The sequence below is a fragment of the Castor canadensis genome, chromosome 15 (assembly GCF_047511655.1).
Source record: "Castor canadensis chromosome 15, mCasCan1.hap1v2, whole genome shotgun sequence".
NCBI lineage: Eukaryota > Metazoa > Chordata > Mammalia > Rodentia > Castoridae > Castor > Castor canadensis.
Window position 1 is genome coordinate 35,198,734 of NC_133400.1, and position 24,551 is coordinate 35,223,284.

At 46.9% G+C, this 24,551-nt stretch overlaps 1 protein-coding gene across 4 annotated transcripts in view; it reads left to right on the forward strand.

The window, feature by feature from the left end:
- Nucleotides 1-24,551, forward strand: part of Znf423 (zinc finger protein 423) — a 308,237-nt gene that overhangs the window by 186,181 nt on the left and 97,505 nt on the right. For all 4 annotated transcript variants that reach the window (XM_074056038.1, XM_074056036.1, XM_074056035.1 and 1 more), the window contains one exon: nucleotides 5,283-5,367. In XM_074056038.1, coding sequence (XP_073912139.1) covers nucleotides 5,283-5,367 — 85 coding nt within the window. The remainder of the gene's footprint in view (nucleotides 1-5,282; nucleotides 5,368-24,551) is intronic.

Genomic DNA, 24,551 nt, shown 5'->3' on the forward strand with positions numbered 1-24,551 from the left:
CTGGCCAGGGGCATTGTGGGTGGTCTCAGGCAATGTTTAGGGTCTGAAGTCAGATGGCCTGGCTGAAAATTGCCCTCCTCTGGCACTTACTGTGATGTGGCCTTTCTGGGTCCCTATCCTCCCTGGTAAAGCCAGAGTATAATAGTAATGGTAATTAATCGTGGGGTTACTAGTCAAGGTAGCAAGAGTAATATTAGTAAAAAGAAACAGTAATAGCATCTGTCTTCAGAGCTTATATTGCCTGGGCGGCTTGGGCTGCTCTGGTTTCTGCCTGGAACCTGCTCTGGTTGGTGGGTGCCTCTTCCTATTGATTGTGAAACATTGGGACTGTTTGCCAAGCTGACCTGCACATTTTGCTGAGGCTGAAGTAGTGAAGGAAGTGCTGGACACATAGGAAGGGCACTTGTCATCATTTCCACTGTGACAACAATTCACACTTATTGAGAGGTACAGGTGTGCTAACAGATGAGAATTTACTTAACCCCAACAGTGCTCATTTTTACAAAGGAGGATGCCCTGAGCCATAGAACAGTGAGGTGGTCTGCCTCCAGCCCCAGCTATCAAGAGACAGAAATGGGACTTGAACTTAGGCAGGCTGTACGTGGTGTCACAGCCCTGTATCCTGCCCATCCCATTACAAGAGGGACATGGGTGGTGGGAGTGGGGTCCAGGGTGGTCCTGCCTGTGCTCAGGCTGTGGGGAGGTGTGGAACCCCTACCCCCTTCCATGGATGCACCCAGCCTGGATCATTCACCCCTTTCAACTGTGTCTACCCGGTGCTGGGGGTCCTGTTGACCAAGGAGTGCTTCTTATGTCTTCACAACCTGGGAGTAGTGGAGCCCCTCCCCTCCCAGCCTGCCCTGGATCCAGCACTAAGCACCACTTTGTGAAGGCCCCTACTAGGTGCCCTCCTAGAAGAGCTCCCAGATCGTCTCCATGGCAACCACCTGGGAGCCTTGCTGTGGCCTCTGTTTTGGTAAAGAGGGCATCTAGAGTAAGAAATGTGAAGCCACTTAGCTGTGTGTGGCAGTTCAGGATTTGAAACCTTGTTTCCGGGGGGCCTACATGCTTTCCCCTCCTTGCCCCCAGGTCTTATAGGAGGGGGGCTGAGCTAAAAATCCCCTCTGCCTGCCCAGAGGTCCAGGCAGATGGGCCCTTTGCAGAAAGCAGCTAGACAAAGCCCAGGTACCTCCCCAGCCCAGGCAGCACCCCTGGGGCCTTGCCCCCTGCTTGGGCACACCTTGGGGCAGGGGCCCAGCTGTCTGCTCACCCTCCCCTTCCCTCCCTCAGGACTCACTCATGTCAGAGCAGACCCTGGGGGCTGCGCAGGGGCTTGGGGGCTGGCAGGCTGGGACCCTCGGGAGTGTATCCATAGCAACCAGCTCTCAGAGGACTGGGTTCCCGTGGGGCCGAGGATGCTGTTGGCTGGAGCATGAAACGTTGAAGTTTCTACCTCCCCCCATTTATGAGTAATGACACATCACCCCATCTTGAGGCCTGTGTGGGCAGACCCTGGCCTTCCATCACCTCGGCAGCTCCTCAGGGGTGCTTTCTGTGCTTGGCCGGAGCCTGAGTGCTCTCATACCCTGCTTTATAGCCAGGTTAGGGGACTTCCAGCTGGAGGGTTGCTTGTGTCCAGGTCACCCCAGCTTTCTGTCATTCAGACCAGGACTGATGGGAAGGTCTGGGACTTGGAACTGAGAGTGTCAGCTGAGATAGCAGGCACCGGAGAGATCCTGCTGGGCCCAGAGTCCCAGGTCCCCTGTTGGCCAGCACAGGCTGAAATGGACTGATGTGGCCTCGTGGGACAACACTTTCTCCATCTCTAATGTGGAGCATGCAGAGGGGTAGTGAGAATTCAGTGACATTGCCTACATGTAGTAGGTGCTCAGTTCATGTTGGCTGTGATTGTAATGATGGAAACTCAGCAGCTCTGGCCCTCCTCTCTCTTCTTCCCTTCCAGTGGGGAAGCTCCCTGCCTTCATCTTCCAACTAGGTGGTTCTTTGGGGAGTTTTCTTTCTGTTCTGGGGCTGATCAAGGCTGTGTGTGGGGAGGGGTGAAGCAGCCCCTGGCCATGGGTCCTGGACCTCAGCTTTGGTGCTTCTGGGCTGGGCCCCAGGGAAGGGACTTACAGCAGAGGAGATGCCTTGAATACTAAGTTCCACCTTTCTATAATTATGTCTCCTAGTGGAGCTGAAGCTTGAGGAGGAAGGGGTCTCTGGGGCATAAAGAAAGGAGACCCCCTAGGTGAGGGGTGCCCTCCTAGAAGATATCCCAGATTGTCTCCATGGCAACAAACTGGGAGCCTTGCTGTGGCCTCTGTTTCTGAGAAGGAGACCCAAGTTCAGAGGTGTCAGTGCTGGTGAGCATGTGTGTGTGTGGGGGGGTTTGCATGCTCATGTATGGACACTTATGTATCTATGTGTGTTGGGTGGTCTGTGCGTGCAGTTGTATCAGAAACTGCTTGGGCCTCTGGGAGTGATGGATGTGGGTATCACAGTTCCAGCAAGAGCTGAAAGTGTGTGTGCCTGTGGGGACAAGTCTGGCTACGCTGATCTGTGTAACCTTGTAGCTCTATGAGGATGTCTGCATTTGCTACACCTTAGGCGTGTGGTACCTATCAGCCTGGGCTCCAGGGAGCAGGCTGCACTGAACAGGGATTGAAGGGATGTGTGTCAAGGTCTTGTGTGGTGATGGTGAGCTGGGGTAACAGTGAGCCTGTGAATGTGCTGGCACATCTGTGCATATGTCCGTGTGTGTGATCAGCAATTCCTTGACCCCCTCCTTCGGGAACGTGCTGGGGCCTGTTTCCTCACCAGGTGGGCCTCTGTTAGCTATCACTGACATATGGCACAGGGACATTTGGAGGGTACAACCAGTCTGTTTGTGATGCCCCAGATCAGCATGGCCATGGCCGTCAGAAGCTTTGGCCTATGTAGATCCGGGGAGGGGAATGTGGTCTTCCACCCCCAGTCATGGCTGGGCCTCCCACCACTGCCATCTCCCCAGGCCCCAACTAAGGGCTGGGCAGTCTCCATCCAGCAGGCCTCCCCTGAGCTTTCAGGGAGCTCCCTGGGGTTTTTCATCCTTGCCTTCAGGGTTCACTCATTCATTCAAGCAGCCAGGGCTCATACTTGCAGGGCAGAGTGGGTGGGGCGCGTGCAAGGCAGAGTGAATAATTCCTGATAGAGCAGAAGTCTGAGGTGGTTGCTCTCAGTGAGCATGGAGTACCGTCCAGATAGGAGCTGTAGACTATGTCCCTGGGTTCCCTCAGAAGACCTGAGTCTGTGCAGCACTTCTGTGACCTGAACATCTCCCCATGCTGTTGAGAGGATGGACTCCTTGGTCCTCTCCTCTACTGCCCTCTCAGGCTCACCCTATGTGTCCCTGGGTCTTTCCATTCTGAGTGCCTTCTTCTGGGACCAGTGCTGTGGCTCATCCTGGGGACACTGTTTCAGTTCTCCTGAAACATGGGGAGAAAGCCTCTGTTAGGGGCTCATGCACCTCGAGCAGAGGACCTGCTGTAGAGCGTGGAGCTGCTAGCACCAGCTTTCCAGTCATTCAATTCACTCCTTCATTCACTGATCCAACAAGAATTTTCTTGGTACCAGTAATAATCATAATAAAAGTTAAGTAAGCTGGACGTGGTGGTACATGCCTGTAAATCTCTGCTCTCTGGAAGCGGAGGCAGTTATACAGCAAGTTCCAGGTCAGCCTAGGCTACATAGTGAGACCTTGTCTCAAAAATGAAACAAAAACAAACCAAACCCAAGATTGGATGCTGATTAGGCACTCACTGTGGCCAGGCCCTGTGCTGAGGTGGTTGGAACCTAGGCTGTTTAAGTCACGGTTCTTTTTGTTTCTTCTGCTTGAATACAATGCTCTGTGTATATCATCTGCAACTTTGATGACCTGTTCAACAGATCCTTCTTATACATAAGCCTGTGCTGGATGTGGGAGCCCCAGGGTGGACATTGCTTATTTCTGTCCTCTGGGTGCTTAGGGTGCCGTGGGGGATCAGAGAGGCCAATCATCACTGACCCACTGGTGTATCCACTACTCAAGTGCTGCTAGCATGAGCTGGGGGCCCTGAGCTCCTTCTGGGAGAAGGAGGAAGAGGAGGATTCTCAAAAGCGGTGACATTGGCCTGAGTCCTCAATGCTGGAGAAGGTGTCCAGAAGAGGAGCCAATAGAGGCAAAGGTCTGTAGGGACTTGGGGAACTGCAGGTGTGGGTGGAGCCTAGGCTGGAGCTGAAATGACTGGCTCCCTCATGGTTTGTCCTGGCTGCATAGTTTAGGGTTGGGCCTGGGTCCTTGGCCAGGAATTAGAACTCTTACTTTCTTTTTCAGAGATAAGATAGGCCCCATCCTCTGGGAGACAAAGTGGTCTTCCAAACAACCTAGACATGTTGTGTTCCAACATTGCCCGTCATCCTTTGGAAAATAAATGAAAGCCACAATCTTTCCCCAGATAGGCCACACTATTTCTGTCCCTAGGGAGCAGATTTCACAACTCCTTAGGCTTAGTTGTGAGAGTGAGCCCGTGCTTTTGAAATCTTCAAGAAGCTTTGAGCTTCTGTTGATCTCCATTTTCTTGTTCCTATCTCCAAAGGCTTTACTGCCAAGTAGCTCCCATGTGCAGAAACAGCTGTGGATCACCTAGGGCCATATGTGCCCAGGGGAGATGAAGAATTATTCCTCAGCCACCCTGAGTGGCATAGTTGTTGGGGACAATGTACCCCTCCCAGCCACAAGGTTCTTAGGGTGGGTCAGTGGATAAGGAGTTTGTCAGGTGGGTGGAAAGAGGTGTGGATGGATGGATGGGTAGGTGGGTAGATAGGTGGGTGGAGGCATGAGGAGATGAATGAGAAGGTGGGTGCGTGTTTGTTAGATGGACATATGGGTGGGAAGAGTATAGCTAAGTGGCTATAAGGAGAGTTGAATGAGTAGCTGGATGGCTGGGTGGATGGAGGTGGGTGAATTGGTGGATGTGTAGGTGTACATACAAATGGATGGGTGGATGGATTGGCCTGTACAGCAGCCTCCTTTGTCTCCTACAATGATTGACCTTGGGTTTCAGTGAGAGGAGCATCTTCCATGGAACAGTCTGTGCCCCTTCCTTAGGCTGATGGAGCTGGATTCAGAGAGAAGTGGGAAGACAATGGCTTAGAGATGCCCGCCCGGGAGCCCTTCTGGAAAGTCTTGAGTCAGGCTGTCCAGAAACTTTTGATTTCTGCTTTTTCCTGACTCTCTGATTCCTTTCTTTTTGGTTTCCAAACAGAAGAAGACATACCAGTGCATCAAGTGCCAGATGACCTTCGAGAACGAGAGAGAGATCCAGATCCATGTTGCCAACCACATGATCGGTAAGAGAGCGCTTCTTCCCAGCCGTGCTTGGGCCACTCACTGGACCTGGAATCATCTTCCTCCTGGTTTTTAGGGCAGAGGACAGTCACTGCTGCTGTTTCTAAGACATATCCAATGGGAGTCAAGATGGCAGGGTGTGGGTACCTTCTTCACCTGAGCCTTCTTGTCACGGCTCCACTCACATCACCATCAAACTTTTGACAATCGCTTTCATTTCCTGGCATAAATTTCCCTCCATTTCTGAAACGAAGCGCTTTCAGTTGCCAAGCACTCAGGGGCAATTATGCTTCAATTTTGTATGTCATGACATTGAATAGACTTAACTGCTCACATTTCCCCACTCAACGCAGTGAATTCCTCAGGCACATTGTCAAAACAGATCGCTTACAAAGTTATTCCCGTCTTTTTCCTATTCCTCTTCAAGTCGATTTGGACTTTGGAAAATTCAGTCTTTCTAGAAGGGGAGCTTTCAAAGGCCTGCAGAGTTCACGCACTGGGCCCTGGGTACCTGGGGAGGTTGTGCATTCGTCCTGACCTTGGAGGACGGATGTGGTCCTGGCTGGGGATGCCCTAGCTAGAAGTGAGGGCACAGCTGGGTGTTCAGGTGTGTGAACAGGCTTGGGAGCTGGAAGGAAAGGGTGTCTGGGGTGTGGTGGGGTGGCTGTGTTTGGCAGTCAGTGACTCAAAAAGCTTCTGGAATCCTGGGATCCTTGACACACCTTGAATGTGTGATCACCTTCAAGATCCCATATCTGAGTGGTGAGGGTTAGTTGAATATCCTGACCCTTATTTCACCTCCAGTTTTCTTATTCTAGTGTCTTCTTTACTCTTGTCTTAATAACAGTCATGCTATCAGAGTACTGTTTAACAAAACCTTTCATTCCATACATTTAAAATCCTTGGTGCATGTTCAGCTCAATGAATCTTGCCATCTGAGCACAACCCATGTAATCAACACCCAGATCAAGAAGGCAAACCCAGTATCTCAAAGTGCATTTTTTGCCCTCCTTAGGACTCTTCCCCACCCACAAAGGTTGTCACCATCCTCACGATCAACTACATAGGTTGGTTTCACATGATTGGTGTTTTATATGAATGGAATCACCACAGCTTTCATTCGTTGGTGTCTGGCATCTTTTACTTCTCCTATGTTTGCCTGGAGTTGAAGCTAATTCCTTCTCATGAGTGTATAATATTCCATCACAGGAACATACACTGTTTATCTCTTCTACTCTGTGGGCCCATTTTGCAGTTGTTCCAAACAGTGTGGTCTGTGAGCATTTTTGTCATGCCTGTTGGTGCACAGGCCTGCCATCCTAATGGGAGAGCAGGAGCACATAGATGTCACATTTATAACTAATGTAATGTTAGATATATTATGTGTACATATCTAGTGGGAATATGGGGATAGAGGTGGAATTGTGGGTCATAGGCTATGTGACAGTCACTTTGAATAGATAGGGACAAATTCTCAAAATGGATGTAGTACTTTGCTCACCCGAGCAGTGTGAGACTTTCAACTGCTCGACATCTGTGTAAAAGGAGTGACTGCAAAGGCCACTCATTAGTGAATATGCTCACAGAATGAGTGCCAGTCCCCTGGTCCCCACACAGCTGGAGCACTGTCCCATTCAGTGCCCAATGTGTAGCTTGCCCCTCATCTGGACAACCTTTACCACCTGTCCCCTGCAGGCACTGGGCCCCATTGTGTGTGTGAAGGGGCTCACCTGGCAGTGAGAGGCGATGACGAGTCCACGAGGAGCAGGTAGAGCCCTAGAAGCTCGGCCTGACAAGGAGATTGGTGGCTTTTTAATTTCTTCCATCTGAAAGCTCCCTGCCGAAGCATAAGAAGGAAAGTTACTCTGTCAGTCACCGGCCGCTGAGAGCCCTTTCTCGGGAGTGTCAGGAAGGTGAAGATGAAGATATCTCAAAATGTTTGCTTTTGTAGCAGGTGGTGATACGCTCTCCTGTTTGTAAGCATGAAGGGCGAGAGCCGGCTAATTAGACCGCAGTGATTTCAAAGGTGCTCCCCCCTCCCTTCTCTCTTCCACCTTTCCTTTGTGCACAGCCTGGAAGCTGCATGTCCTCAGATGGAAGGCGAGGGGTTGCTCTAAACTGGAGTTGAAGGGAGGGTTCCATGGGCATGAGGCCTGTTAAGTGGCTGGACAGGGCCCTTCGCCCATGCCTGTCCAGGAGCAGCCAGTAGTTCGTCTCTGAGCTAGAGATTTCAGCCTACCATGCAGGCCCTGGGCTGTGGTACTGGTCCCCCCATATGCCAGGCCTGTGGCAAATGAGTGGTACCTCTTGCCTTAACCTGCTCCCCACCTGCTTGTCCTCTCTTGCCACATCACCCCAATCCATTAGAGAACATCAAAGGAGCAGGCACTGCACGTTGGGCTCCACTGATCTGAGGATGAGAGGGCCAGTCCTTGCCCTCAGAGGCATTCTATAGAAGACACCTCAGTGCATGACCAAGGGCACAGATAAGCTGCTCATTCAGCCTAAGACCTGCCAGGCCCTAGTGTCAGTGCTAATTCTTCACACACACTCTCCCACCCCTCAACCCCCATCTTATAATCAAGAGGTTGGTCACATCCAGTGATACTGGAGTCAGGATCTGACAACAGCTGGGGCCTGTGGTGTGAGAGGCTCTGGGGATCTCCAGGCTATGAGGGAGGCAGATGGACATCATGTAAGCACACGCAGTGATGTGGAGAGACCTTTGGAATCTGAGCAGATCCATGAGAAGGGCCTGGGTATTGAAGGATGAAGAGGAGTTTTCTCTGTGGCAGGGCTGTCCCTGGCAGAAGAGGGCTCAGCACCTCAGGAGGGGTCCTGAGCTATGTGCTGTTGCTATGCTTGAAGGTGGGAAGTAGTCATTCAGGGGAGGACCATGGCTGAGTGAACCCAAGGGCAGGAGCAGAGAAGGTGAGTGACAGGAGCTGTGGGGCCTGACCAGGCTGATGGAGGCAGCACATATGTAGCACCATAGGCAGTGATGATGTGGAGATGGTTTGGAGCCGGGCCACAGATGGCTAAGAATGCCAAATGAAGGGATTTGGGCTTGGACCTCACCTTGTAGACGGGGTCCATCTTTGGGGTCTCTTGACTGATGCTTTATTTGACCTCTTGAAAACCTAGAAAAGATGGTACCATTCCACCTTCCTACATGGAGCAAGCAGCAGCTGCTCCTGTAGGGGAGGCAAGCATTCCTAGGCTCCATCAGGTCTACTGTGCAGCACAGGGCTGCTTGGGTCATTTGTGTCCCCCAGCCTGGTCCCTGGTGACTTCTGAGTATACAGCCTTGAGCTGAAACATTAGGGAGCCATTGAAGATTTTGGAGCAGAGTGTGGCCTGGGCTAAACTGAGTGCTGTAAGGGAGATTAATCTGCCCTGTTGAGAGGAACAAGATAGGATGAGAACAGAGGCTTGCCTGGCCTCGTGCAGGGCGAGGGAGTTGGGCAGGGAGTGGAGAAGCTAAGAGGGAATGACAGAAGTGACCTTTGACTGGTACTGTGTGCAGGGTCCCTGGTTTGAGGTTGACTCTGCAGTTCCAGTAAATCTGCCAGTGCCCAGTTCCCCATGGACAGCTTCTCTTGCTAAATGACCAAGCCTAGAGTGGCTGGCTGGAGCTGGCCTGGGTAACAGTTTCCCTTAGTGGCACTGTTTGGCTTAGTGGCCTTTTAGTAAGCTCAGGCACTTGAGGGTCTGAGGCAGGCCTCCTGGGGCCCCAGGCTGCTGGAGACCTCTCTTGGGGCCTGTAAACTGGTCTTTTTCTAGTGGGGGTCTGTGTGTGGCTTTGCAGCCAAGACCCTGGGAGTTGGGGTGATGCAAGGCTGTGTCTCCTTGGAAACATTTTCCCGGCACCCCTGTCCTAGGGGCTGTTGGGGAGGGAGCAATTTGGATCTGCTAGAAAGGCAAGGGTCTTTGGAAACCTTTTCAGCAGCTTGGTCGCCTTTGAAATCCCTCCTCCCACAGAAAATGAGGTCCCTTTCCTGGGCCTTCCCAGCCTCTGAAATGATGTTAGACATCCCCCTCCGCCCCCCACAGGACATTAAAACCTTGGAAGAGTGCACAGCTCTGTGCTGTGGCCTCCTGCTGGGTGACCTGGCTCCTCCCAGCTGCCCCTTCCCCATCTCCCACCTACAGCTCTGGGAGGATGCCTCAATGTCCCCTTGGAAATTGGCTCTGCAGGAGGCTCTGGGGAGCCCAGGAGGCTTATGGGGTCCCAGCAGAGGCAGTTTTCCCCTATGGAAGTGGGTGGAAGAGTGTCAGTCTTTGCACAGGTGTTGAACATGTGTGTAGGAGACATGCGTGCACCCTCCCTGGGTACCGCATCTCCCTCTGGAAGTAGGGCCTGCGCCCGAAGTCAGGAGTATCCTGGTCTTCCCTGGACTGGTTGTAGACTTCTGTTCTTTTGGTGTTTTGAGATGGGAATGTTGGATAAGGAGTGATTGGGTGAGGACTCTGAGGACTTGTCCTTGAGATAACAAACTTGCTGTGACCCAAGGTGGCCCCAGAGAGGTGACTCAGCCCCTGGACCTCCTTGCTTATGGCCTCTTGGGCCCTCAGGGGAGCCCTGAGGAGGTCAGGACTGGGAAAGGACGTCTTCAGGGCATCTCCACAGCATCTTTTGTCCTCTGTGTCCTTGAACAGTGGTTGTAGACTCTGGCAGGCAGCCAGGCAGGGCCAGGCAGTCCCCATGGGGCACTGGTCACTCTGGATGCCTTCTTTTCACAGTCACACTATTCCCTGTCCCAAGGTGCCTCTCAGAGCTGGGCTCTGCTGTTAGGGGGCCATAGGGCCCTGGGAAGGAAAGCGCATTTGGAGGATCTGCCTCCCACCCTCTTGTGCAGGCTTTAACATGCCCAGAGCTGACCTTACTCTTGTCTGCCCCCTCCTAACCCTTTTCTACTGAGCAGCACAGGTCTGTCCACCTGCTGGGAGTGGGAGACTGTGTGTGTGTGTGTGTGTGTGTGTGTGTGTGTGTGTGTGTGTGAGAGAGAGAGAGAGAGAGAGAGAGAGAGAGAGAGAGAAACAGAGAGAGACAAAGGGAGACAGAGAAACAGAGAGAATGACAAAGACAGGAAGAGATGGACAGAGAGAGACAGAGAGTCAGAGATAAAGACAGACAGGAAGAAACAGGGACAAAGAGATAGACAGAGATGAGAGAGAGAGACAGAGTCAAAAAAAGATAGTAACAGGCAGGGAGACAGTGACAAAGATACAGAGAGAGGGAAGATAGAGAGAAAGAGGGTTGTTTTCCTTGCCCAGTCTTTAAGAAGTAGATCCTGGAGATGAGTCCAAGTCCACCATTCTCACTGTCCTTTGGACACCCAGAAAGGACTTTGCCGAGGGACTGCTGGCAGCCTTTTGGGGAAAAGGAATGGCTGGCCCAAGGGGGAAGGTCTGGAGTGGAAATCAGTGTCTCCCTCACACAGGGGGATAACAGACTCTCCTTGACCTAGAGCATATGCTTTGGCTGGCTGTGTTAGACTCTTTAATGGTTCTTTTGATTCCAGTAACACCAAACCCAAACATCTGTCTAACCTTAGTATGTAGTAAAAAATGCCCCCAACTCTGAGATCATGTTTCAGGTTCTGAAATTGTTTTGTCAGAATAATAAGCCTGTAAGAGAGCCTATGATACAATGGTTTTTCTCCTCCTCTCTCCTCCCCCTCACCCTGCACTCCTGAACTTCCAAACCACTCCTCTGATGGTCCTCACAGGTGAGAACCCATCTGAGGGGCTCAGTGTCCCTAATTTGGGATCCTCTCCATGCATTGGAGGAAGCTATTGGCTCATGCAGAATCCATTCTTCTGCGTTTTAAAATAGTGGATATCTTATTTTCCCAAATTTCTCTTGTATGTGTATGTTAAAGAGGGAGTTGGGGTTTCCCCTAATAGTAAGGTCCATAAATGTGACTAGATTAAAATCCCTCTCCTGGGCTCCTCAGGGAGCGGGTAACCCATGAGATCAGCATCATCTCACAGGCCTCACATATGGGTGCTACATGACAGGCATGTTGCTCAAAGTGGGCCTGCAACAAAACATCCTAGGAAGGGCAGCACCACCCCAGAGTCTTGGCAGATGGGAAATAGGTAGGGAGGTGAAATCCTAGGCAGAGAAAGTGGTACAGGACAGGTTGGAGAGAAAAAAAGACCTGTGTGGGATGCAGGAAATGGCAGACACTTCAATATCGCTACAGAATAGATTGTGAGGGAGGAGGTGAGAGAGGATTGGGGAGGCTGGTTAGGGCCATGTGGGCTGGAGAAACATTAAAGAGGCAAACCCAGCAGAATTTGGGAATTGAGTGATACAGGTGAGCAGGTTTGTGGGTGACATATAGATGATGTCATGCCAGAAGAGGTGCTGTTGGGGCTAGGGAAGGAGGTGACAATGGTAACAATGATCAGTAGTGTCTGATGGAGCTTACCAAGTTCTGGGCTCTTCCAGTGTCCACATGTGTTAATTCATGAACCCTATAGCACCCAGAGAGAGGTTTTGTTATAGTCCCCCACCCTTATATGGGAAAGTGAGACAGGGTGCCCAGTGTTCAAGGTAGAGATTTGAACTCAGTCATCGCACTCAGAACCTGTACCCTCAACCCCCATCCCTGAAGGTTCATCACACTTGGTGAGCTTGAGTGTGTTGGTGAATTAGCCTTGTAGGAGATGCCCAGGGAGGTCTGAGTACTGGAGTCTGGATGACAGGTAGATTCCTGGGCAGGAAGCTCAGGAGGAAGGCCTGGGCTAGAGAAGAGGATGGGCAGCACAGAGATGCAAGGGCACGTGGGAGCAGCCGGGAGAGTAACAAGCATCAGCACAGTGCTGATTGGGCTACAGTGCAAACAAACCCAGAGAAGCCCTGGGAGGGAGGCTGGAAAGGGTGTGCTGGTCTTGGCAACAAGTGGCCAGAGTCCTTTATGGTCATTGTGTTGCCTGGCAGCAGCTGATACACGTTCAAGTTCCCTTGAATCTGCTTCCTGCCAAGACTTATTGTGGTGATGAGAGACATCAAGGGTCCTATGGCCAGTGGTGGCCTCTGGCTTGGTCACTTCTTCCCTGAGCACCCAGTAGGCATCAGAACCTCACAATGGGCTCTGGACTCTTGTGGTGTCTCCCTTCCTCATGGGTCCCTGGGACTCAGTGGGGAGCAAGCAGCAGCCCATGTCTCTCATAAGCTGACCAACCTCGCAGGTATCCCACCTGGCACCTGGAGAAGTGATTCCCCAGTGGTGAGCCTGAGTTGCAGTGAGAACCCAGGAGATTATTATTATTATTATTATTTTTTTTTCTGCAGTGATGGGGCTGCAACTGACAGCTTCCCAAGTGCTAGCAAGCTTAATCACTGAGCTCCACTGACAAGGGCATTCCTAAACAGAGAGTCCTTTAGGAAGTTACTGGTGTGAGTTTATTCCTTGGATCTCTATTAAACACCAGCAGTTTGCTCAGTCTGCTGTAGGTATGAATCGTAACAAGAAACAGACACACAGTATGTAGGACTCGGTAGTGAAGCCAGGAAGTGAGGGTATGAGCACTGCAGTCAGATGCTCCTGACTCCCAACTGTGTCACTTCGTGGCTAACAAGACTACGTCACCCTTTCTCTGTCAGATAGCCCATCTTAGCAATACAGAGGAGTTTAGGTACAGCCCTTTTGGCAGCAAGTCAGAAATCCAACTCGCCTGGCAAAAGGATAAGAGAGCTTACTACTGGGCTCAGTCATAGCTGGATGCAGGGGGTCTGACAAAGTCACCACCAGCCCTCCCCCCTCTCTCAACTCTTCAGTAACTCCCTTGGTGCAAGATGACAGCCAGCTGTCCCAGCAGAGAGGGGTGTGCACTTCTCCAGCAGCAGCAGAGGCCTAAGAATGATGCTCTGTGCCTCAGGAGGGTCTTGAAGCTGCTCAAGAACCAATTGTAGCCAGGGAGGTGAAGCGAGTTTTGGTCAGTCTGGCATTGCCTGCCATTCTGGAGTCAGCACACCAAGAGTGGCAGTAAAAGAGTATTCTCAGAAAGAAGGATGGGGGGAGGTTCTATTTCCATGAGAAGGGCAGCACAGACAGTGAACGCTCACCACACCTGCTGTGGGAGGCTGGCTGGAGGATGACATAAGCTAGAATACAGACAAGAACTTGCACACTGCCTGGCACATATAAGCGCTCACTGAACGGCTGTCCGTCCTGTTGATAATGCCGGGAGGTCAGTCCCTATGGCAGAGATTAAGGGAATGATATACAAAACCATGATGATGACGAAGTCCTTATTTAGTGAGCAGGAGCTGAGCCACTCTGGCCAAGTGGAGCCTCTACCTCTGGTGTCATGCTCGGCAGCACAGAGGTACTGCTAGAGCCTCCAAGGGGCTGGGCTGCCAGAAAGACCCAAAGGGGGTGGCTCCAACCAGATGGTTTTTCATTGCTCCTTCATTCATTCAGCAACTGTTTTCTTTCTTGAACACCCACTGTATGCTGGGCACTAAGCCTGGGTGTCCCTCTGATCCTGAGATCAGAGTGGAGTGAGAAGCAGATGAGTGTTCAACATGAAAGCAAAGGAAGACTCTTGATTATGTCAAGTAGTGACAGGTAGCAGGAGAAAAATATGGCGGGTGGGCCCAGGGTGCAAAGAGTTGGCCACCATTGGTGGCTTTCATGCTGAGAGCAGTCTCCTTTGAGAGTAGTGGTGCTCTGGTCCACTTTTCGTTTTGGTAGGGGAAGTACTGGGGTTTGAACTCAGGACCTTGCCCTTGCTAAGCAAGCATTCTACCACTTGAGCCATGCCCCCAATTCTTCTTTGTTTTAATTATTTTTCAGCTAGGGTCTCATGCTTTTTTGTTCAGGGCTGTCCTCAAATCTTGATCCCCCTACCTATAGCCTCCTGCATAGCTGAGATGATAGTGTGGACCACCACACCTGGCCCATGACCTGGACACTTGAGTGTCAGTGCTGCATGCTCTTTCCCTATAAAGAAGGGATGTCTTAGAGGGTGGAATAAGATCCTGGTGTAAAAGCCCAGGGGGACGAATGGGGTTAGGCTCCTGCCTTCCAGCACCCACACTGTGAGACTCAGGCATCCACCCTTTGAACCTTACTCTTGATTCTGCTCAGACAGCCCCTCACAGGACTGGTCACCACCACAGCTCAGTATAAACCCTCAGCTCAGGGCTTCCAAGTCTCCCCAATGTGGGTCTGTCTTTTTCTCCTAGGGCATTGCTTTGGTGGTCCTGGATGTCTCTTTCCTGACCCCTGGTGTCTCTCCTGAAGTTTTCTCTCATTTCTCCCTGCCTCTTGCCTGCTACCTCTTTCTGCCTACTGCGCCCAGTGGCCCCAGACTACTGCTGTCACATCCCATCCTTTTCTCAGATTTAGCAACTGTAACTACAGGATGGTCAATTAAATTTGAATTCAAATAAACAACCAGTTTTTCAGTGTAAGGACATTCAGCCTTCCTGCATACATACTCAGTTTCCGCATCTGCAAGCAACCGTGAATTGAAAATATTTGCACAAAAAAGTGTGCATCTATAATAAGCATATATAGGCATTTTCCTTGTCATTATTACTATACAGTATAACAACTATGCAAATAGTTTATTAGTGTTAGGTTTTATAAATAATGCAGTGATATTTAAAGTATTTAGGGAGATTGCGTAGGTTCTGTGCAAATGCTATGCCATTTTTTATAAGGGGTTTTAGCATCTGTTCATTTTGGTTTACATGAGGGTATGTATGGGACACACTTAAAAGTTATTTGTTGTTATTTGAAATTTAAATTTAACTGCCATCTGGTGTTTTACCTCACAACCCTATAACCTCCCCACAATCCCCATGCTTCAAACCAGTTAGCTTGAGAATAGGGGTGTACCTTCCCTCTTTCTTTTAATGCTCTTCTTGGTCTTTTATTCACCCTTTTAAAATCTTTAGCTTAAGGAAAATGAACTTTTTATTTTGAGTTAATTGTATATCTCATGCAGATTCACAGAGATGTCTCCTGTACACCTCACCCAGTTACCATTTCAAAATGGTAGCATTTTGAGAGTACACTGTCACAACCAAGATATCGACATTGATTCAGCCACACTGCAGAACGTTTCACTGCTACGAGAATCCCCCCGGGTTGCCCTTTTATGGCAATAGCCACTTCCTGCCTGCCCTCATTCCTTCCTTAACCCTTGTAAACTGATGATCTGTTCTCATTTGTATAACTTGCCATTTCAAAAAAGTCAAATGAAGGAACAGTATGAAGTTTTCATTGTATTTGGTGTAAATGCCCAGGAGTGCAGTTACTGGGTCTTAGTACTTGCCTATTTGACTCCTCAGAAACTGACAAACTTTTCATGTTTCTGACAGCGATGTGGGAGAGACCAACTTTCTCTGTGTTGTCAGCATTTTCTTTCTGTTTTTTTATTTTAGCACATCTGATAGGTGTGCAGCAAGAGCTCATTGTACTTTGCATTTGCATTTCCCAAATGACTCTTCATGGCCTTGTTTGCCTTCTGTTTATTCTCTTCCATGACACGTTTCTTCCCGTCAACTGTCCTTTTTCTAATTGGGTTGTTTGCTTCTTTACTGTTGAATTTTGAGAATTCTTTGTATATTCTAGATCAAGTCGTTAGATATGTGGTTTACAAGTATTTTACCCCGTCTGTGGCTTATCATTTCATTTTAACAGGATGTTTTACAAGTAAAAGTTTTAAATTTTTATGAAGTCCAATTTGTCAATTTTCCCTTGTAAGCGTTGTATCTTTAGTGCCAACTTTAAAAGCTCTTTGCCTGGCCTTGGCTCTCAAAGGGTTTTCCCTTACGTTGTTTTCCTAAAAGTTTTAAGTTTTACATTTCATATCTAAGACCATGATCCTTGTGAGTTAATTTTTATATAAGGTGTGAGCCATAAGGTGAGGTGTGTGTGTGTGAGTGAGGTGTGTGTGTGAGTGTGAGTGAGTGTGTGTGAGCGAGTGAGTGTGAGTGTGTGTGTGAGTGAGTGTGTGTGAGTGTGTGAGTGTGAGAGTGAGTGTGAGTGAGTGTGTGAGTGTGAGTGTGTGTGAGTGAGTGTGAGTGTGTGTGAGTGTGTGAGTGTGAGAGTGTGAGTGAGTGTGTGAGTGTGAAAGTGTGAGTGAGTGAGTGTGTGAGTGAGTGTGAGTGTGAGTGAGTGTGTGAGGGTGTGGGTGTGGGTGTGAGTGTGTGAGTGTGAGATGTTGGGTTTGAACTCTGGGCCTTGCCCATGACAGATGGGTGCCCTGGACTGCTGAGCTAACCCCCAGCCCCTACACTTGGTTTTTGAATGTACATTTTTTTAAAGAGACAGCGTCTTGTTACGTAGCCCAGGCTGGCTTCAAATTCATCAGCCTCTTGCCTCACACACAGCTGAATGCTCATTTCTATATCCTCGGACTTTACTCGGCTCATGGCTATGTACAGATACACATACAGACATATACACATACAGATATATACACATATAGACAGACGCACATATAGATATTAGATTCTGTAGGATTTTCTACATGGACAGTGATGCCATCTGTAATTACAGACAGTTTTATAAATCTTTCCTGCCTATGTGCCTTTTCTTTTCCTTTCTTGCCTGTTGCTCTGGCTAGAACTTGTAGTACTATGATGAATAAGAGCAGTGCCTTGTTTCTGATTAGGGAAAAAGCACTCAGCCTTTTACTAGAAAGTTAATTATTTGCAATAGAAGCATCTTGCAGATACTCTTTATCAAGTTGAGGAGCATATATTCTTTTTTGGTGGTATTGGAGTTTTGAACTCAGGGCTCTACCACTTGAGCCATGACCCCTGCCCTTTTTGCTTTAGTTAATTTTGAGGTAGAGTCTCACATTTTTTTGCCTGGGGTTGCCTCAGACTATGATCCTCTTCCCTGTGCCTCTTCAAAGCTGACATTATAGGCTTTCCCCACTGCACCCAGCTTTGAGTTAAAGTTGCACTAACTTTTTTGCCTGCACTGCCCTTGAACCATGATCCTCCTATCTCTGCCTTCCAAGTAGCTGGGATTACAGGCATGAGCAACCATACCTGGCTTCTGTTTCTACTTTTCTAAGGTTTTGCTTTGTCATGAATTGGTGTTAGGTTTTATCATTTGTTTTTTATTGTGTATTACCATGATCATGTGATTTTTCTTCATTAGTCTGCTAATATGGTGTGTTATATTGATTGATTTTCAAATATTGACTCAGTCTGACATCCTTGGTGTGCACCATTCTTGGTCATGATGTATAATTCTTTTTATATATTGCTAGATTCTATTTGCTAGTACTTTGAGAAGGATTTTTGTGCATATATTTATGAGGGATAATGGTCTGAAGTTTTATTTTTGTTCTGTCTTTGTGTGATCTGGTGTTTAGCAATACTAGCTTCATACAATGAATTAGGTGGCATTCTTATTCTATTCCCTGAAAGAAATTCTGTATAATTGGTATTGATTCTTCTTTATACTTTTTTATTTTTCAGAATTACCTAGAAACAACCTGGATCTGGAGATTTCCTTTTAGAACGTTTTAAATTATGAGTAATTTAATTTCTTTCTAGTTATAGAACTATTCATATTTCATATTTAGTAGGACTTTTGGTATTTTAATTTTTGAGAAATCATTTCATGTAATTTGTCAAATTTCTGTCTGGAGTATTGTACATAATATCATCCCCCAGGATCCTTTTTATGCCTGTAGGGTCTGCAGTGACATCCTCACTTTCCTTCCTGATATTGTTACTTTGTATCTTTTTTGTTCTGGCTTGTTAGAGAGTTGTAATTTTATTGATTTTTTAAAAACAAACCAACTGTTTATTTAATTGATTTTCAATTTTGTTTCCCTGTTTTCAATTTTATGATTTCTGATCTTAATGCTATTATTTCCTTCTTTCTGTTGGTTTACACTTATTTTACTCTTCTTTTTCTAGGTCTTTAAGGTAGCAGATCCTTGATTTGAGATTTTTTCTTGTTTCTAGGCACCCAGTCTCCTAAATTTCCCTCAGGATTGATTTAGCTATGTCCCACAATAAAATTACATTATAATTTTATTTAATTCAGTTCAATGTATTTTTTTTAAATGCCCTTGAACTGCTTCTTTGGTTCATGATTACTTAGAAATATGTTGTTCAGTTTTCTAGTGTTTGATATTTTTCTCATTGTCTTTCTGTTATTAATTTCTTAAATTTTTCTTTGAAGTTTTAGCAAGGATTTATTTTCGTATGCAGAATAAAGTAAGGAGAAGTTGGGAAAGGAGGAAGGGAGAAACATTTCCTGCTCTCCACACAGGAAATGGGCGAAGAGTCTCCTCTGTTATCAGTTTTTAGTTTAATTCAATTATGATCAGAAAAACCCCTATGTATGACTGCAGTTCTGTAAAATTTGTTGGCATTCGTTTTGTGATCCATGACATGGTCTGCCTTGATGTATGTTCTCTGTGCACTTAAAAAGAGTCTGGTTCTGCTGAAGTCTACTTTATCTAATTAATGTTGTCTTTGTGCTTTCTTTGGATTAACTTTTTTGGTAGTACTGGGTTTTGAACTTAGGGTCTTATGCAGGCACACTAACACTTGAACCATGCCCCAGCCCTTTGTTGCTTTTAGTTATTTTTCAGGTTGGGTCTTGAGTTTTTGCCTGGGGCCAGCCTTGGACCATGATCCTCCTACCTAGGGTTTCTGCATAGCTGAGATCACAGGCACTACACCTGTCTTGTTGGTCAGAAGAGATCTCACTAACATTTTGCCCTGGATGGCCTTGAATCATGATCCTTCCAATTTCTGCCTCCTAAGTAGCTAGGATTACAGGCATATGCTATCATGCCCAGCTTAATTGATGTTTATAAGATGTATGCTTTTCCATTCATTTACTTGCAACCTGATGATGTTTTTATTTTAAGTTTCTTTGGCAGCAGGTAGGTATGCCACTGTTTCCCCTTTTGCTAGTCAGTATCTTTTAATTAGTGTATTTAGGGCATTTATATTTAATGTAATTAATGATATAAAGTCTATCATCATAAGAGGGTACAATTTTGCATAGTGTTTTCTCTTGGTTCTTCTTTTCATTTCTGTTTTCTTTTTCCTGCTTATCTTGGCTTGCCTATAGTGTTTTTATTTCCTTGTACAAAAATAAAAATGGGGACAGGAAGGGAAGGGGAGGGGAGGGAAAAAGGAAGGGAGGGGGTACTGCTGGTACTGCATTATATATATATAACTTATCAGAGTCTACTGGCCAGTGTCATCATTTTGCCAGTTCAAGTGAAGTGTAGAAACCACCCCCTATTTATTTACAACTATATTAGTGTTAAAATATTTTGTTTTAACCATCAAGTATAATTTAGAAAATTCAAGAAGAAAAGGGATATCAAATGTATTTACCATGTTATTTCTTTGTCATGTTCTTACTCCCTTGCTAATGTTCCAAGGTTTCTTCTTCTATTATTCTTTTTTTGCCTGGGGAATTTCCTTTAGCCATTCTTTTATGATAGGTCTGCTGATGATACATTCTATTAGTTTTCCTTTATCTAAGAGTGTCTTTTAAAAACTTTTTTTTCTTTTTCTTTTTTAAAATTTTTATTGTTGTGCTGAGTGTGGGTACATTATGACATTTACAAAAGTTCTTACAATATAGCAAATATATCATACTTGAATTCACCCCCTCCATCATTCTCCTTTATCCCTGCCCCCATTGGAGACTGTCTTGATTTCTGTCTTTCTCTCTCTGTGTCTGGGATTTGAACTCATTCCTTGCAATCTTGCAGGATATTTTCACCAGATACAAGATTCTGGGCTGACAATTCTTTTCTTCCAGTGTTTGGAAAATGTTGTGCCATTTCCTTCTGGCTCCAATGGTTTCGATTGAGAGATCTGCTGTCCACTGAATTATTTTCCTATTGTAGGTAAGATGCCATTTTTCTCTAGCTGTTTTCAAGATTTTTCCTTTTCTTAATTTTCAGAAGCTTGACTAGGATGTGTCTTCTTTGGGTTTATCTTTTGTGATTCATATAGTTTTTAATAGGTTTCCACTTCTTGCAAATTTTGAAATTTTTCAGCCATTATTTTTTTAGAACATTTTTCAGCCCCAGTTTTCTTATCTTCTTCTGGGACTCAGATCCTAAAACATTACTGTCCCATTGTTCTCCGAGGCTGTTCATTATTCCACAGTCTATTTGCTTTCTGTGTTCAAATTGTTCTCTTTTCCATTTCACTGATTCATTCCTTTGTCTCCTCCCTTCTTCTGTTAAGCCCATTTATTGAGCTTTTCTAAGATTTTATTTTAAAAATTTCCATTTAGTGCTTCTTTATATTTTCTATTTCTTTGCCAAAAGTATTTCTTGGTTGAGACTTTCTATTTTTCCATTCAATTCAAGTATGTTTATATTTGCTTGCTGAGGTTTTGTTTTTGTATGTGTGTGTGTGGTACTGGGGTTGAACTCAAGCCCTCATGCTTGCTAGGCAGGTGTTCTACCACTTGAGCCACTCCACCAGCCCTGTTTTGTGTTGGATATTTTCAAGATAGGATCTTGCAAACTATTTGCCCAGGCTGACTTCCAACTGTGATCCTCCTGATCGCTGTCTCCTGAGTGGGTAGGATTACAGATGTGAACACTGGCACCTGGCTTGTTGGAGTATTTTTTATAGTAGCTCCTTTAAATTTCTTACCAGATGATGTTAAGATTTCTGTCATTTTAGGAAACACTGATTAACTTTTTTTCATTCAATTAATATCTTACTGGATCTTGGTAGGGTGGTTAATATTTATTTATTGGTGATGCTGGGGTTTGAACCCAGGGCCTTGTCCATATAAACACCTGCTCTAGCACTGAGCTATGCCTCCAACTCCAGAATGGATTTTTTTTTGGTTGAACCCTATATATTTTGTATTATCTAATGAAACTCTGAATTTTTTTCAAGCCTTCTGTGTTAGCTGACTTCCTTGATACTCTGTAGAGGAGAGGTGCAGATACCCTCTTGCTACTGGTAGGTGTGGATAGAGTTCCAGGTTAGTCTGTCCATTAGGTCTCTGCTGATACCTGACTAATGGCGGAAGGAGTCCCTTGTTTTTGCTCCCCAGTTGGCCTCCATTGGCACCAGGAAACTGAGTGGGGTACATTGCCACTGTACCTTGTGCAGTTTCTGCTGAAACCCTTGTTACTTTCTAGCAGATAGGAACATCTTGCTCCCTACTAGGGGGTCTCTGCCATCACCTTAGCAGAGATGGACAGAGATAGTGTTGGGTGTGTTTTGTTAAGCATTGCTAGCAGGGAGTCCATTGCCTTCACTCAGTCTTTGCTGGAATGAATGGTGGTGGGGCCACAGTTTTATCCTGCAAGGTTCTGCTACAACAGAGCTGTATAGTCTGAGTTTAGTGCTTTGCCAGTCCAAACCCTTTCCTCCTGGACCCTTGGCTAGAGACAGTGGTTCTTCTTGAGGCACTTTTATGTGTTTTTTACAATCTTCATTGGAGTTTCTGGGTTGCCAACTTCTTTAGCTCCAAGCCTGTGATACAAGAAACCAAAAAGAAAAGTCAGGTCCTTTGTTGGGTTATTTATTGGGTCCTAAGATCCCTGATTGGTCTGCTTTTGTCTTTCTACCTTCCAGAATATTCTTACTGATTTTTTCCTATATAATGTCCAGGGATGTCAGTTGTACTTAGCCAGAGGAAAACAGAAAAGTATACCTATGGGAAGGATCTACCAGCTGAGAGGCAACTATGAGTCTTAGGGCTGTTTGGAAAACAGTGTGCAGCATCTGTGCTGGCCTGCTGGGTGTAAGGACTTGTGGGGAAAGTGAAGGCAAGACCTGGGGTCGGGACCATTGCCAGGCCCCTCCCCTGTCTCCTTCCACTCCTTGCATGAGTGGAGAACTGTGTGTTGTGTTGGATGGGCTTCCTATCAGTGCGGTTGTAATGGAAGCCCATCAGTGTCCAAAGTAAAGTGGACACCACAAGATCTTGTCACTGCTCTAAGCATGACTTTTACTTTCTTTCTCACAACCATCCTTCTCACTCTCATATTGTCCTCCTGGGAGCTGAAGAAGTAGACTAACTGGGCCGGGGTCCTTCTTGACATATCTAGGGTGCAATGGGAGGTAGATTCAGAAGCTGGGCAATTCTTGGTGCTGGAGTTGGGGAGAAATGTGTGCATCCAGCAGTGGAGTTGTGGGGTGGCTGAATAATCTTCAGTCCTGGAGCTGAGGGCTAGAAACTGCCCAGGAACTGGAAAGGGGAAGACAAAAATTTCACAGGTGTATGGTAGTCTTGTCCCTTCCAAGGAGGACACGGTACAAAGACCATTTCACTCAACTGGGCATTCTAAGCCCCCCTCCCTTGTTCCCACTGGCAGGGTATCAGGATGCTACTGTGACATTGTGGCACTTGAATGAATACTGGAAAGTAGTGACATTTCTGAGATCTCAAGGCAAGTAAAAACATGACAGATTGTTTTTGAAGCATCAAATACAAATTGTCAACATGAACATATTTCTGGACTTAACAGTTGAATCTGTGAATTAATTATGGACCTATTAAGAAACAGGATTATTCTTACTTTCATAGGAGTAAAACAACCCTGGTGCCCAACCAACCCTTTCACTCTGGAAAGAGCATCTACAGGCTGTTCTTTTAAAGCTTGGGGGACTGCTAGAAATGCAAGAAACTGTCAGAAGCATGGCTGCCAGAAGCCACTTGCTTTTGGTAGCCTGCCCCCAGCAGCCAGAGTAGGACTGGATTCCTGTCAAACAGTAATGTGCACTGTGAAGAACCAGTAGCTTTAGCAAAATAAAAAATGTTTCTGTTGATAACATGAATCCTTAAAGGACTGAGGTTCTCAGCCTACCCTTAGCTCACTTATCTTTCTACATCTCTGAATTCTGTGGCCTGTTCATCCCACATATGGCTGCACTGAGCCACAAAGGACACCCTTCAATGTACAGCAGCCACCAAATCTCCCCCATCCCCCACCCCCCTTTTGGGGCAGTACAAGGGTTTGAACTCAGAGCTTCATGCTTGCTAGGCAGATGATCTACTACTTGAGACTCTCCACCAGCCCTTTTTGGTGTTGGGTATTTTTGAGATAGGGTCTCTTATTGAACCATGTCCCTGGGCTGCACAGTCCTGATCTCTGCCTCCTGAGTAGCTGGGATTACAGGTGTGAGCTCCTGACGACTGAATCTCACCTGGTGAGATTTGCACCAGGGCTTTCTAATAAAAAGGTGACTTACTGATATTTCACTGGTATGCTCCAGTGTCTCTGAAGGGTGTGAAAATACTGATGTATTTCTTACCTGCTGGCCGAGAGTTCCTGCCCTGAGCCCTGTCTGCAATGCCCTCCACCAGGAAACAGGGCTCTCTCTTCCTCCCCAGAACCAGCACCCCCAGGGCAACACCCGTTCTATGGGAGCCACTATGCTAGCGCCAGGCTGGTGGGGAGGCTGCTGCTTTGGTTGTTAAAACAGTGTGCGTATCAGCTGAACTTGGGATCATGTTCTCCCATCCATCTCCTCTTCCTGCCACCAGTGCTGCTGAACTCTAGCAATGGTGTCATGTGATGTTCTTCCTCACTTTAGAACCAAGTTTTTTGCTCCCCTCCTAAAATTTTAAATTGACACATAATTCTTTTATGAATTTGTAGGGTACAACATAGTTTTTTGTTTGTTTGTTTTTTGGTGGTACTGGAGTTTGAACTCAGGACCTCACCTTGTGCTTGCTAGGAAGGTGTTCTACCACTTCTACCCCACTACCCCAACTCCCACCCTAGCCTTTTGTTGCTTTAGTTATTTTTCAGGTAAGGTTTTATACTTTTTGCCCTGGCTGGCCTCGGACCTTGATCCTCCTGATCTCTACCTCCTGAGTAGCTGGGAAAAAGGCGATGTTTTGACATGTGTATGCAAACATCATGGAAAGATAAATCAGGACAGTCAGCATGTACATCACTTCATATGTCAATCACTTCTTTCTAGGAAACCTTTGAAATCCTCTTTCCTTGCCATTTTGAAGTGTGTACTGTCCTTTGTAATTTAACCAGGGCTCCTTGGCCAGTCTCCTTCTTCTGGGTCATACAACCTGACAGCCCTGTCCCCCCTTGGCTACCACATCCCTTCCTGCACTGCCCATGAGAGTTGCAGCTGCTCTTCTTTGCTGCACACGGAGAATCCGTGCATAGGCTTGATGTTCTGATTCTGACCTGGGTGGATGGGGCTTTCTCACAG